This window comes from Mustela nivalis (genome assembly GCF_964662115.1).
Source record: "Mustela nivalis genome assembly, chromosome: 6".
Classification (NCBI taxonomy): Eukaryota; Metazoa; Chordata; class Mammalia; order Carnivora; family Mustelidae; genus Mustela; species Mustela nivalis.
The window spans coordinates 59,690,616-59,706,262 of NC_139025.1; the positions used below are offsets into that span (position 1 = coordinate 59,690,616).

General features: G+C 35.0%; 1 protein-coding gene across 7 annotated transcripts in view; it reads right to left on the minus strand.

Moving 5' to 3' along the window:
• Positions 1-15,647, minus strand: part of TTC6 (tetratricopeptide repeat domain 6) — a 222,677-nt gene that overhangs the window by 45,699 nt on the left and 161,331 nt on the right. For all 7 annotated transcript variants that reach the window (XM_082737772.1, XM_082737774.1, XM_082737775.1 and 4 more), the window contains 7 exons: positions 12,530-12,992; positions 12,058-12,187; positions 10,739-10,911; positions 8,576-8,712; positions 5,416-5,585; positions 2,815-2,935; positions 1,061-1,211 (listed from right to left, as the gene is read on the minus strand). In XM_082737772.1, the coding sequence (XP_082593898.1) occupies positions 1,061-1,211; positions 2,815-2,935; positions 5,416-5,585; positions 8,576-8,712; positions 10,739-10,911; positions 12,058-12,187; positions 12,530-12,992 (1,345 nt within the window). The remainder of the gene's footprint in view (positions 1-1,060; positions 1,212-2,814; positions 2,936-5,415; positions 5,586-8,575; positions 8,713-10,738; positions 10,912-12,057; positions 12,188-12,529; positions 12,993-15,647) is intronic.

Consider the following 15,647-nt stretch of genomic DNA (forward strand, 5'->3'; position numbering starts at 1 on the left):
CCAACTCTCAATTGACAAGCAGTATGAGCAAGAAATAAACATTTGCTATTTTATTACAGTGACTTTTTGTGTTTTGGAGATTTTTTTGGTGTGTGTGTTTATATGTGTTAGTGTGTATATGTATTTAACCACAGCACAAACTAGGCTATCCTGACTGAAATCAGTGTGATTAGAGGACTTCTAGAAGACAAGGGTAGAAATGTAATAAGGAGCCAATTCCTGTGGCTCTTGTAAGCCTTTGGCTTTTGCAGGATAACTATTAAAGGGTTTTGGGCAAAGTGAAAAAATCTGACTTATGTTTTAATAGGATCATTATAGCTGCTATGTTAAAAAATCCATCAAGAAGTAGGAAAGAACAGAAGCAAGAAGACCAAGAGGTCCCTGCAGTTATCTTGGTGAGGAATGACAGTGTTTTGGACAGGATGGTTGGTGGTGGAGTGGTAGACAGGGGTATCTATCTTGAAAGGCAGAAACAGCAGTTAGTAGAGTTTATCACTGGAAAGTCCGATTTGATTGGAATCAGAGAGGACTTTTTACTATTTATTGCATTGTTTGACTTTATAACACTAAAGTTAAATTACACTTTTTAATTTAAGTAACTTCTAAAATTTAAACAATATTAAAGGTAAGCATGAACGAGTAGCATCTCATTATATGCATGGATCCCATTCTACAAACCCACCTGCTCACTATACACACACACACACACACAGAGTCCAAACAACAGACTGCAAAACATTAACAGCAGTTGTCTCTAGAGAATAAAATTATGGATGATTTTTAAGTTATTTACATACATATATTGCCTGAAATAAATATATATTATTTTTGGAATAAGGAAAAAAGTTATTTTTTAAAATTCATGCCTCATAAGTAGAGTCTTTATGCATATAGGTAATTATAGTTAACTACTTCTATGTAATATTTATTGCTTGAAAATGCATTAGTCTCTATAATTACCTGAGAACAAGTACATTAATGGCTAAAATTATATTGAACAGGTAGATATCCAGAAAATTTAAAAAAAATTTTTAAATCGAGGTTTTCAAAACCTAAATACCTTCTGATAGGTTTCTGCTTGACAAATATAGCTTTGAATATATAAAGGATCAAGTCTAATAGCCTCAGAAAAATGCAAAGTGGCTTCAAAGTAGTTATCCAAGTATAGCAGATGTATGAGGCCGATATTTATGTAAGCCAAAATAAGGGTTCTAAAAAAAAATGAGAAAGCAAAACCTTGTTAGACATTTTAATTATTACAAATGTTTTTCAGTTTTGAATGAACCTAGTGAAATACATACATCAATATATAACAGGGGTTTTTTTTAATGTTTTACTAAAGCAAAGTAAATCAATTAACTATTCTCTATTAAAAATTATAAACACTTTATAAAAATCCTTAGTAGAGAATCAACATTTGTAGAGAGTATGCTAGGAACAGAATTCCTGAAGTCCTCAGGCAATACTTTACTCTTCCTTGACTTAATCTTGTCTTATCTTGAATTACAAGTTTAGTTTTTCTCAATTTAAAATTTTCACTTCAGGCTATATTGTATTTGCCCTGAGTAACAGAAACAGTAATATTTCCAAAGCTGGGGGTTAAAAATCCTCTCCACATAGGTATAACCCAGCTTCTTTTCTATATCAACTAAATGTATTTTTTTCTCTCTTAGAATCCAAAAATTTTTAATATATAAATGGTCTTAGAAATTACTTGATCCAATGCCTTTATTTCAAAATCAGGAAAACTACATATTCTATAGCCCAGCTTCATTAGAAGCCTAGACCCTTTGCCTAAAAGATACCAGAGTTTGTACTGCCCGTTTTTTGGCCTTTTTTCAACCTAAACTCTTTTCCTTCCCTTCCTGGCTCAAAAATATCCAAAAGAAAACTACCGGGGCCATTATGGAGCCATTTTCTACCTTTTCTGAGTCAAACTTAAAATTTACCTTCTATAAGCTAGGTAAACATTCTGCTGGTTGGCAGTTGGCATGCTCTGTTACTTTTTTTGGACACCTTTCATTTTAATGAATGCTTCATTGAAAAGAAAGGAAAGTAATTAATTCTGTGATTTAGAGCTGAGGCTTCTGACTAGTGTGTGCAATTCTCAGTCTTTGTTTCTTCCTGAACCTACGTTCTAGTGGAATTGGGTTTTTTCTTTTTGCTTTGCTACGCAAAATGAAGTCAGAAGTTCTAAATAGAGAGTTTCTTCCGATGGAATCATATGTTGTGCATAGCGGTATCAAGCAGAATATTTTCTCATTCTTTTTTTTAAGATTTTATTTATTTATTTGACAGACAGAGATCACAAGTAGGTAGAGAGGCAGGCAGAGAGAGGGGAAGAAGCAGGCTCCCTGCTGAGCAGAGATCCCAATGCGGGGCTCAATCCCAGGACCCTGGGATCATGACCTGAGCCGAAGGCAGAGGCTTTAAACCATTGAGTCACCCAGGCACCCCTCTCATTATTTTAAAAGTTGGTGACAGCTTTTCATGAAGTTAACTTCAAAAACCCCTAACATGGGTATCCCCACACTGCTGTTAATAACTTTGTATTGTTATCTGTGAATTGGACTCCTCTCACATGCATGCAATCTCTAAAATTTGCAAAAGTATCTGAGGCAAACCAATGTTGGGAACAGGTCTTATTTTAGAAGCCGTCTTATTTTCAGAAGTACTATTCTGTTTCTAAGATGGCTTTATAAGTTTCTCATTTTACAAGGTTATTAATGATGAGGGGAAAAAGGCTTTTTTTCTTTCATTCTTTTCTTAATTTTATACAAATGTGAAATCAATAAGAATAAAAGGTAAACATACCTTTCTAGAGAAATAACAGTTTCAAAGTCACAGATTGCCAGCAACCAAAGTTTTAGATCTGCATAGAGTATGCCCCGATGTAGAAAACAACCAAGATTCTCATAGCCATCATTTATGAGAGCTTAAAAATAAAAATATATCGCTTATTCAGGTTCTGAACAAAAATATCTGAATTATTTTTAGTCTTCACCCTACTTATTGCTTATTTTTACACTTTAACATTTTATAAAACAGGTCTGTGATGAATATATTTGGTGAGTAAGAAGTAACATTCACATAAAAATGTATGTGTTTATAAGTAAAAATGTGACTATCGAGGTTCAAAAACTCATTGAAACTGGAAGAAATCCTGATGGTAATCCAGGATAGTCCTCTCACTTCATAGATGAAGAGATTAAGTGCAAAGGAGCTAGGTTCATTAACCACAGTCATGTTGCAAGTCAATGGCAAAGATGGAACCTCTGAGTCACATTAGTGGATGGCAGATAGAAGAGCACCCTTGCCCTTGATCACGTGTTTATTATCAGGAGGGCATTGCTATTGGCCATAAAAAAAGGCTCTGGTACAACCCCAGACTGGAGTAAATGGTAGAGATCAGGTTACTACTCAACAACACAGAAGGGCAACTCAAAGAGGCTACTCCAAGGCCAGCAGAGCTTGGAGTTAAGGCAGGCAACTTGACTATGCATGTGTCAAATAACAGGAGTGTGGGGCGAAAAGAATCTTCTCTCAGTTCTCCAGGTGTGTGTCTCTCATCTGTAACTGGTCTAGAGGACATCTCACATCTCATCACTTACTAATTTTCCCTTCACTTTTTCAAAAGCAGGTTGGTGAATTATATGGGTTTTCCACAATATTTGATCCCTGTCTTCTAAGCTTCTCAAGCCCATTCTGGCCAAGAAGGGAAATTTTTGCCAAAAATGTCCATAGTGCTTAGTCTGGAACACAATCTCACAGTACTAGATTTTGGGAAGTATATCTAGTGTAAGCAACGATCATACAGATTAAATAAATAATCCCATGAAGGCAGTCTGACTGCTCCATTCACGGTATGACTGGCTGACAAAGAGCAACTCAGCTGCAGTTTCAGGGTTGCCCTATGATGGGAAAAAAAAAATATTAGAATTACTTCACTTCTCTGGGCCTCCACTTCTTCATCATGGATGAAATTAACACCTACCTCATAGCATTATTCTGCATATTGATTGAAACACCATATATAGCATTTAGAATAGCATTTGGCAAGTAGTCAAATGCCGAATATATGTTAGATGTTATTACTACTTGGAAAACGATCTTAAGGGTCCTTTTTGAATGTGGAAGATAAAACTCTTTAGGCTAGGCTGCAGACAAGGATTAAAGCCAAAATCAAGCTGGTCTGCTCTGAATAATTAAATGACAGGGATTTTGTATTATTGTGATAGTCTAGAAAAGAGGGAGTGAAGATTCCACAACTTGGAAAAGAGAGAATTATGAGAAAGAGGCTTAGATGACTGAAGAGAAAGGAGTCTGGCCAGGTGGCAGATGGACAGGGCTGACAGAGAGAAATAAAGTTGAATAGAAAAGGGTGAACTTGACCTTCAAATTTAAATTGTTTCTGTTAAATTTGTCCTTTGAACCCCAAACTGTTCATGAACAGTAACCACAAGAATTGTGTGGATGAACAAAAATGGAGAATCAATCAGAGAGCAGAAATTATATGCAAAGATTATAAGAGAATTAAATAAGACCTTAACTTAGTCTTCCTTTCCAAAAGTCCTTAGAAGGGAGAACACCAGAGTCCTTTCAGCACATAAAATGGACTTTTGTGTTGTTTTATGTGAATATTCATGGGAAGGGTGGCCTCAGAGCTGTGCAATTCTCTTTATGAGTCTAGTTGTCTCTTAATCTCTAGATACTGCCTTGTCTAAAATGATAGGGTTCTAGCACTTTGCACCCAGGGGAACACAACCACGTTTGGAATGTTGGTCTCTGGCTATAATTATCCTACCAAATTGGGTTAATTTATTCAGCTGGGGATGTTTACTGAGTGTTTACTCTATGCCAAGAATTGTGCTGGGCCTATTGATATACCAAGAATACAATGATACAGGGGAAAGTGGAAATGGTTATCTTTAGCTATTGGCATCCTATCACTAAGGATTCTCAAAGTCATTTTTATGTAAGGGTTAAAAAACTCTGAATTTGACTAGTCAATGGGCTGGGCTGGACCTATGGAGTAGGACACAGCCCACCAGGAAAATTTGCTGCAAGCTGACTAGAAATAGGCCTGGATTTCCAGAAATAACCTCAGAATTCAAAATATAAAAAGAAATTTCTTTGATATGATATTCTCCCATTGCCAAAGTTACACACCCATGTAAGTACAAACACATTCACGTTCACTAACAGGGCATACTAGGAACACTTCAGCTAAACCATTGTAGCTTGTAAATATATATAAAAATACATATTACATAAATATATATTAATATATAACTATAACTACATAAAAATATACATAGTACATTAATCCTCCCATAGTAGTATTACATTTTCTGAAAGTGAACTTGGTGAACTTCAGATCAAATTCCTATATATGTGTAGTTGAAGGTGCAGTACCTGAAACACTATAATCCTGCAGTGCTCTAAAGGGGCTACTCTTCCTAAATAAGCAGGCTCTGTAATACAAAGCTAACCAGTTATTAGGATCTAAGTGAATTGCCACAGAAAAATCTTGAGTTGCTTGTTTATAATATTGCCGTTTAAAATATGCTCTTCCTCTGTATGTCCTAGAAAAAGATAAAAATATCATTTTAATATGTATTGCAAAATACACATTTTTCTCTTTTTGTAAACACAACTAATTTTGTATTTGAATAATAATTTGTGATTATTTCCACTTGCTTCCCAAAAAAGTTTAGTAATGATGCTAATAGCAAAAAAAAGAGAACTTCTTACAAATAATCAATTGTACTTTATTGTATATATGATTACATGCTTAGAAATAATATGCTATATGCTAATTATATGCTTAGTAACTCTATTATATTTTTTGCACTTATCAGAGAGATGTGTCAATAAAATAAATGTGAGATTTATTTTAATTATGTGAGTACCCAAAATGTTTGACTAATTTATACAACATTATTCTCTAGAAAAAACAAATAATTCATTTTGAAGGAAATGGGTCTCAGTGAGTGGAGTTGTTAGATTTTTTTCTCTGGCTTGTAAATACGCCCAAATAAATGGGAGTCTGTTTTACATGGATGAAATTTCATCAGTTGTGTGATTGGATTTTATCTCTTTTAATTTCTGATTCCAATTTTGAAATTATCATGAAAATTCCATTTTCAGTCATTTACTAATATAAAGCAAATCAGCTTTTAGAAATAAAGTAGACAATAAGGAAAAATAGGAATAATGAAGTTATGCTATGAAGAAGTTAAATCCAGTATAGGGGGGATAAAGAGATGTTTAAGAAAGTTATAAAATCAATGATAATTTGGAGAAAAGAGTGCAGTCAGTATGTTGGCAGACTGGTAAGAAAGGTCTTTCAAAAGCACTAAGCATCCAGAGGGGCACCCGCATGGCTCAGTCAGTTAAACATCTGACTTTGGGGGCGCCTGGGTGGCTCAGTGGGTTAAGCCGCTGCCTTCGACTCGGGTCATGATCTCAGGGTCCTGGGATCGAGTCCCACATCGGGCTCTTTGCTCAGCGGGGAGCCTGCTTCCCTTCCTCTCTCTCTGCCTGCCTCTCTGCCTACTTGTAATCTCTGTCTGTCAAATAAATAAATAAAATCTTTAAAAAATAAAAAAAAAAAATCTGACTTTGGCTCAGGTCCTGATCTCCCATCGAGCCTCAAGAGGCCTCAGCTCAGCAGGGAGTCTGTGTGTCTCTCTTCATCTCCCCCTTCCCCTGTTCATGCTCTCTCTCTCTATCTCTCAAAAAAAAAAAAAAAAAAAAAACCAACTAAAAATATATTAAAAATAAAAAAGGCACTAAACATCCTGAAACCCAGGATATTTTATCCTGCAGTAAAACATTTTTTATCCCATCTTTAAGACATGTCTTGTATATTTTCTAATGACTACAAGAATGTTATATTTATTTTTAATTACTCCTGTTTCCTAAGAATAATCCTAATATTTTTCATCATATACATAATTCTGAACTTAAAATTTACAGAATAAACCTTCAGTAATATTTTTGTAAGATATCATGAAGTCACATCAATTCCTCAAACACAATGACTTTTACATCCTTTCCTTATTTTGCTTCCATTGCCTCATACTTCAGATCCTCATCCGCTCACACCTATGCTACGATTTTACTCCATTCCTAGCACCAGAGTAATAAGATTTATCATCAGGTAATAAAAATGTTTTTTCTCAAAAACTTTCAGCAAACCCCTATTGGCAATGGAAGGAGGCCAAATTCTTCAAAATGACATATAAGGTCTTCCATAAGATAGCACCACCTTACAATGCCTTGAACTAATCTTGTTCTTCTCCAACTAATTTGATGCTGTTTGGTACAAGAGTTCTAGCACCAAACAGCCAAGTTGTGAGTACAAAGGCAAAGTTCTTGAAGGAAATTAAAAGTGCTCCTCCAGTGAACACAGGAATGATAAGAAAGTGAAACTCCCTATTGTTGATATGGAGAAAGTTTGAGTGGTCTGGATAGGAAGCAAAACCAGCCACAACATTCCCCTAAGCTAAAACTAATCCAGGGCAAGGCCCTCACTCTCTTCAATTCTGTGAAGGCTGAGAAAGGTGGGAAACTGCAGAAAAAAAAAAAAATTGATGCTAGCAGAGGTCAGCTCATGAGGTTTAAGGAAAGAAGCCATCTTCATAACATCAAAGTTCAAGATGAAGCAGCAAGTGCTGGACACAAAAAGAATATCACCGCATGCTTCTACTTACATAAACATTTTTTAAATTGCAAAATTAAACTAAGAGTGTTTAGGAACATATACTTATGTGATGAAACTATAAAGAACTACAAGGAAGTGATTAAAATGGAATCCAGGACAGTGGTTACCCTCTGGGGGAGGAAAGGCACAAAGAGGTCTCTCAGGTGCTGGTAATGTTTCTGGACCAGGTAACAGCTATGCAGCTATTTACATAGTGATAAGTCATTAAGTTGTATATTTGTATACTTTTCTGGGTGCACGTTTCATGCTACTCTAAAAAATTTCAATAGTGAACAAATTGTGAGTGAAAAAATGAGAAAGTATGACTTTTTACACATTTTAAATCTCTTCAAAACAAAACTTAGATTGAAAGAAAAGCAACAAAACAAGAACTGTATTATGTACCACAAGTCTGGAAAAACAGTTTATTATTCAAGTTATAATAAAGAAATCTAAAGAAAAAACATGGGTCAATATTTTAAAAATTGATAATGTAGAGTCCTGGGATAGAGCCCCGTATCGGGGCTCTCTGCTCAGTGGGGAGCCTGCTTCCTCCTCTCTCTCTGCCTGCCTCTCTGCCTACTTGTGATCTCTGTCTGTCTAATAAATAAATAAAATCTTTTAAAAAAATTGGTAATGTAACTAGCATTTAGAAAATACAAATGAAACAATTCTAAATTTTATGCCTATTAAATTAAATTACACACTACGGTTAGGATATAGGTAAAGATTTTCATTCACTGGTAACCATGAAAATGGACTTCACTATTTCTAAAGAACTGTCTGATTTATTTCAAGCAATTTTCTTTTCTGGGAATGTATTTCTAAAATGATAATTTCAAAAATCACATCTAAAATAATTCTTACCTGGCTTGAGAATTTTGGGGATCTATATTTAATAGAGCTGTAAAATCTTGTATGGCTGAAATCCAGTTTTCATTTTCATAGTAAAACATCCCACGTTTTAATAACGCATCTGTTCTTTTGGGATCATAAAAAATACACTACATGGTGGATAGAGAGGATGCACAAAACATATCACATAATGAAAAAACAAAAAACACAAGTATATAATCTCATAGTAAATTAAATGGACTACAACTACATATTTTTCAACTTGAGATTACATAAAAGCGAACTACTTTAAGATGCCTAAACTTTCAAATTTCCATTTAAAGACAATGTCTTTAGGGGTGCCCAGGTGACACAGTCCATTCAGCATCTGACTCTTGTTGTTGCTCAGGTCATGATCTCAGGGCTGTGAGTTCCCGTTCCAAGTGGGGCACTCTCTCTGTCTCTCTCCCTTTCAAATAAATAAATTTTTAAAGACGAGGTCTTTAGGAAGAGCATTTATCATCAAATTCTAAAAATGGGAGGTTTTCTGAGGGAGGAAAAAAAAAACAGCATATATAAGAAGCCAAGGATTTTTTGCCTGCTGAAATTTTAACTGATAAAACTTCTTTGGGGTGCCTGGGTGGCTCAGTCAGTTAAGTGTCCGACTTCTGATTTCGGCTCAGGTCATGATCTCAGGGTCTGAGACCAAGCCCTAGATCAGGCTCCACACTCTGTACAGAGTCTGCTTAGCACTCTCTCTCTCCCCTCTCCCTCTGCCCCTCCCTCTGCTCTCTTGCTTTCCTTCTCTCTCTCAAATAAATAAAATCTTTTTGATAATAGAGCACAGCATTTATCCCAATTAAAGATGTTACGTATTAGACCACATCAAGGTTGACTCAATCAAATCAAATATGTATTAATCTAGTCCCTAAAATGGTGAAAAGAAATAAATTGGTCTTGGTTTATTTATTTCACATTGACATACAAGGCGAGAGCAAAGAGACAAAATCATTGTATACTCTATTATAAACTCATTGCCTATATAGTGATATGGGGGCGGGAGGGAAAGCAGAAGGACTACTAAGTATTTTTTAAACAGAGGGAAAAAAAAAACCCGAAAAATTTTGAAGCTGGTTTGACCTCAAGTGCCTATATTAGTCAATGCAAGGAGTAAATGAATAGGAGTAGGTATCTGATAATTTCAATATTTTCAAAAGAGACTTTTGGTCACTTCTAAAGTAGAAGTTAAATATTAATAAATTAAAACGTTCTCTTGAAGCAAAAGAATATCATGAATGTGGTTATCATGGATTAAGAAACAGGGCAGTTGGGAACATAGAAAGCTAAATTATTTCAATAACCTCTAAATTCTCAATTGTACTACAAACTAGAATTTAAAGTGAGGTAAGGAGATGAGTACAATTCTGTTGCAATCAGGGGAATATTTTGCCTGACTCTAGCCTCAAAGTATAGTTCAACTGAAAGTTTACTTCTTCAAGGGAATTCCCTGATATTCCCCAATATAAATATATAATTAAATATCCATTTACCCACCCCCCATCATCTGTATTTCCTTCATGGCACTCATCATAAATTATAACTATGCATTTATGTATGTATTTATGTCTTTAATATCTGTCCTTTAAACTATAGGCTCCATGTTGGCAAGAAACATAATTGTTTTATTCACCAACATTTGTCTACTACATTGTACAGCACCTTAGTCAATAAATATTTGAGTGAATGAATGAATGAGCCAATGAGCACAGCTTCCTTAAGATCAGAGAGATTTGCTGCAGAAGAGAATCAGCCATGTCTCAAGAGTAAGAAGGGGAAAATCATTTTCTCTTTTGCTTGAAGGGAGGAAGCAATTTTCAAAAGTTTCTCTAACCACTGTTTCATGTTTCAAGAGGAGAGAGCTAGAAAAGTCACGCACCCTCCCTCCCAGAGTTGTCTCAATGCTCCTACATGCAACTCTTTGACATAAATTCATTCATTCACTAAAAATTTTAAAAAATTATTGACATAGTGTTAATATCAATTCCAGTACTGAGCACTCTGGGTCCTAACATATAAAAAATTAGTTTTGATTATATAACATATATGAAACAATTTCAATGATTTGCTATAATATCAGAATGAGAATATCATGATCTAAAATATATAAATGTCAGCATTCTGTGTAATAGAGCTTACTCTAGAGAAGTCATCAATGGCCAGTACTTTGTTTCCTATTTCATGCATCTCACCCCTCCTGAAATATATATCGGCATCTGTGGGCTTGCATTTAATTGCCTGGGTATAGTTTAGAATTGCTAAAGTAATGTTGTTTCTTCTCCTGAAAATTTCTGCCTTTGACAAATATGCCTCTAAAGAAAATTAAAAAGATAAAATTTAGTGATACAGTCCTTTTATTACCTATGAAAATTTTAATCCCTCTCCCTCTAAAAATGTAGTCTCAAAATAATTTTTCTCTATTACTTCCTTAACTATTTCATTTAAGGCTTTTTTTTTTCTATTTCAACAATGCAGAACATGCCCTCAAAAGCTGATAAATGCTCACTATAGTTAAAAGCATTTTCTTTCTCTTTTTTTTTTTTTTACACTTAGTAAAATCAAGGTTTAATTGTTTCATTGGTCAAAGTCATTTTCAATTTCAATTTTAAGTACCAAAAATTACTTTTTACCTTATTGTATATCTAAAGTGTTCTGTACTCTTTCAATGTTTAGAGTAAAACAAAAATTTATGGACTTTGGCAAAAATAGGCATAGATCAAAAAATACTTAGAAAGCTCAACTTATATTCTAGGGGCATGTTATGCATGCTGGGAATACAAAGATGAATGTGACATTTTCTCATTCCCCAAAAATTCTGTTTCCTCATTCCATTCAAGCTGGCTAGAGGATGGTACATAAAGGCAATTGTACAGATTCCGTCCAACTAAGAAGTCGTGGAATACTGTAAGGCTTCAGAGATTTGTGGTCAAGCAAGGCTTTATGAAGGGGCACCTGGGTGGCTCAATGGGTTAAGCCTCTGCCTTTGACTCAGGTCATGATCTCAGGATCCTGGGATCCAGCCCCCATTGGTCTTCGCTGCTCAGCAGAGAGACTACTTCCCCCTCTCTCTCTGCCTACCTCTCTGCCTACTTGTCAAATAAATAAATAAAATCTTTTAAAAAAATAAAAAATTAAAATAAAAAATTAAAAAAAGAAAGGCTTTATGAATCACTTCTATAACTAAAATTTTTAAGTTCATATCCTTCTTGTGGGATGAACAGTAAGGAACAAATTTATTGTAATATACACAAGGACATTAACATTTCAAAGCATGTATTTTGAAAACAGTATAGGATCATACAAGTCCAATATATACAATATCAAGAGTAAATTTAACTTTTAAAAGCTACAATCATTTTTGGAGACTTTTATCTGTTAACTCATATATATTTATAACAACACTAAATGACCAAAACTTAGGTAAAGATATAAATAATACAACTGCCTAGACAACCCACCTCCATTATTTTTATTGTATTTATTTATATAATTCAAATCATCCAAAGCTTCATTAATTTTGTCTTGAAAAAGATAAATGAAATGTCGGTGCCAGTAGGCATTGAGAAACAACGGCTCCAAAAATATAGCCTAGAAAATATATGTATAAATTCAAATAAGTTGTTTTATTAAAGGAAGTCATACTATCAAATAAATTTTGCAAATTTATTTTTCCCAGTGTCTTTCTATGTATATAGTATAAAATGATACCTCCCAATCTGACAAAATATAGTGGTTTTAATATCAATTATTGAAAATGCCAAATTTATAATTTCATAATCCCAAATGTATACTAAAAATATTTGTGTTTCAAAATTTAGTAGAAAGTATCATATAATTTACATAGAGGGTTATATAAATTACATAGAGGATTATAATGATCAATATAAGTATAAATTGTTAATATTGTTATTTCTATTAAATAAGACTTACTTCCTGCAGATCTTTCATAGCACTCTGTAACTTTCCTAGTTTCCTATAAATAGCTCCACGCCTACAATATGCAAATGCAGGGTATTTTTTCTTAGCATTTATTTCTTTAGTCAGGATCTCCACTTCGGATTCGTAATGTTTAATAAGTTCTGGAGAAAGACTAGACTCCAAAGAATCACTCAATTCTATTTTTGGTGGTTCTTTTATTCTTTCAGATGAGGCTTTCTGGATAGATATTTTAACAGCTTTCTTTTTTGTGGTCGTCTTCTGATTTTTATGATGAGAGAACATATCAAGAGCCCACATTCGAGGGTCACAGTTTTCTGGAATTCCTCCCTTACTTTGGACAAATTCGTCAAAATTTAAACACATAGGTAGACTGGGACAAGGAAGTTTACGTTCATATAATGGAACTTTGAGTAAATATTTCTTCTGTCCAGGAAGGATTCCGTGAGATGTTGATCTAGTTATTAAAAGAGTAATTTTTAAATCATACAAATATAATTATTTTTATAATCACTAAATCAATTCAGCCACACATTAAATTACTTTTTTCTATTATTAAAATAAAATTATACACTATTTTTATGCAAACTAAGTTAAGAGTGATTTTTAAATCATACAAATATAATTATTTTTATAATCAATAAATCAATTCAGCCACACATTAAATTACTTTTTTCTATTATTAAAATAAAATTATACACTATTTTTATGCAAACTAAGTCCTTCTGTTCTTTCATCAAAATTGTAACACCATATGAAGAATTTATTTATGAAAGCAGAAGATTGTTATCTAAAGATGTGGCCTTCTTACAGTACTGAAATAAGGTGTTGATGCTCTTTTCAGATTTAATTTATACCCCTGTTCCCCCCCACAACAGAAATTCAATGAGGAATTGAGAAGGTAAACTGAGGTAGGAAATGCCATTCAAGAGGTTGGAGAGCACAGGAACTTGAGGAAATGGGAAGAAGGAAAGATTTGACTAGACAGTAAACTACCAAATTAACATCCCAGTCTTCACCTTTATTATGTAGACTATGATACTTTGCTTTCAATAGACATTGCCACCTCTACAGTCATCTCTACCCTCCTCTACTTTGCCCTCTGCCCAAGAGACTAGTCTATAAAGACTACATCCATGAGATCCTTTGTTCTCTGTCTTCTAACCGGGTATGTCCAAATAGAAATCCTGAAGAGGAAAAGAGGAGAGCGAAGTCAAGGTATTTATTCCTCTGGCTCCCTCCTGAAGGGTCACCTCAAACTGGCTGTAATCTTTGACCAAAGATCACTACTTTTTTTAGGGAAACACTTTGTACACAATTCCTCTTGAAGGTTCTAGTAATCATTCCTACTTTTTGTCCTCTCAGTCTTAGGGATAGAAAATGGCTCTGTTGTTTTTGACCCAAGGATACTACAATATCATGGTATAATTTGTACCTGGCTGATAAAATAATTAGCACCAGAGGTAGACTCGGGAAATACACACACAGAAGGATCCTAGGATAAACTTCCTGCCAGGATAAAATAGGACACAAATAATCCATGGTAGGTGGTGTTATCAAAGCTCCTCAAATTATCACCAGTGTTAGCAGGGATGGTGTTCAGGTGGAAGGCAAGGAATTAGGAAATCAAGTAGCTACCAATACTCACAGGGACAACAGTAATGATTACAAAAACTGTGGAATCATTTTACTTCGGACCAAAAGAGAAGAGCAGTACCTATTAAATACTCAAATTCCCTAAACCTTGTATACCAAGGTAATGAAACTTCTAAGAAAGGAGTAGGGAACTGAAATATAGGATGTGAATATTTGAGCAAGCATGAATGAGGCTGACAATTTTGAATCTCCAAATTCCATTCATCTTCTCTTGATAGAAGAGATTAGTTGAGGGACAGTCAGATTCCCTCATCTGAGAAACTCAAACCTCTCCTATATAATTATTTCGATGACTACACTGAGACATTGGTTCATACGCTCTATCAAATATACTTAGGCACACCCAAAATCACGCAGCTGGGACCTCCTGAACCCTCTCATGGAGCTACAGCTACTACCCATCAGCTTCCTACATACCTCCTCCACATAGGTGGTCTTGGATCCGTAGCTGTTAGCTCTAGCCAATGCAGCCTTGTTAGAATATCCTACCGTACTCTGAGTGATCCCCAAACTTTAGCATCAGTCACCTGGAAGACTTGTTAAATACAGATTTCTGATGTAGATTTTTAGCCAGATTTGGTAGACAGACATTTTTTTTCAAGAATTATTTATTTTAAAAAGAGAGAGAGAGGAGGAGGAGGGGCAGAGGGAGAGAATATCCAATCACGCTCCGTCTGAGTATAGAGCCCAGTGTGAGGTTTGATCTCAAGACCCATGAGACAGGGCCCGAGCCACAACCAAGCATACCATGCCTAACCAACTGAGCCACCCAGGTGCCCCAGACAAAACTTGAAGTTACAGGGATCTGTGGCAATAACTAAATGACTGCATGTCCTCAGAAAGTAAGGTAGATGGGCACCCGGCTAAGGTGTTTTTTGACTTAAATGTATGTAAAACCATTAGGTCTTCTGGGAATAAGCCTAACCAGCCATAATGGGATTTTACAACCTCTTATGCAGCTCTCAGACCCTAGCCAGCTCATACCTAAAGTCTCTCACCTGACAGGCAAGCCAGACTGGGTCCTGTTGAGGAAGGATCTTGCAATGTGGTCTTGATGTTTTTAATGATTTGTTCCCAAAAGTTTCAAAAGTTCTAGGAAAAAGGAAACACCCAAGCCTCCTGGGAATTATTAGATACCCTAAACTTATGCTGATCCAGATACCCATTGTAAATGCCACTGAAGTCCAGAGCCAAATTAGGAAATTATGAAGATCAAGTGATATAAAGGATCTTGGCCTAAAACCATCTAATGAGATCTAGTGAGACATGGACCCATCCTAAGATAAATTCCTTAGTTCCAGAATGTGTAGTAGGAATGAATCAACTTAATAACTGCATAAACTATACACTGAAGAAGATAATAGTAGTAAGGATCAAGTGGAAATCTCTATAACTGCCCCAATTCCATCCTATACCACCATCCACCAAGCTAGTATATCAAAAGCAATACCAGACC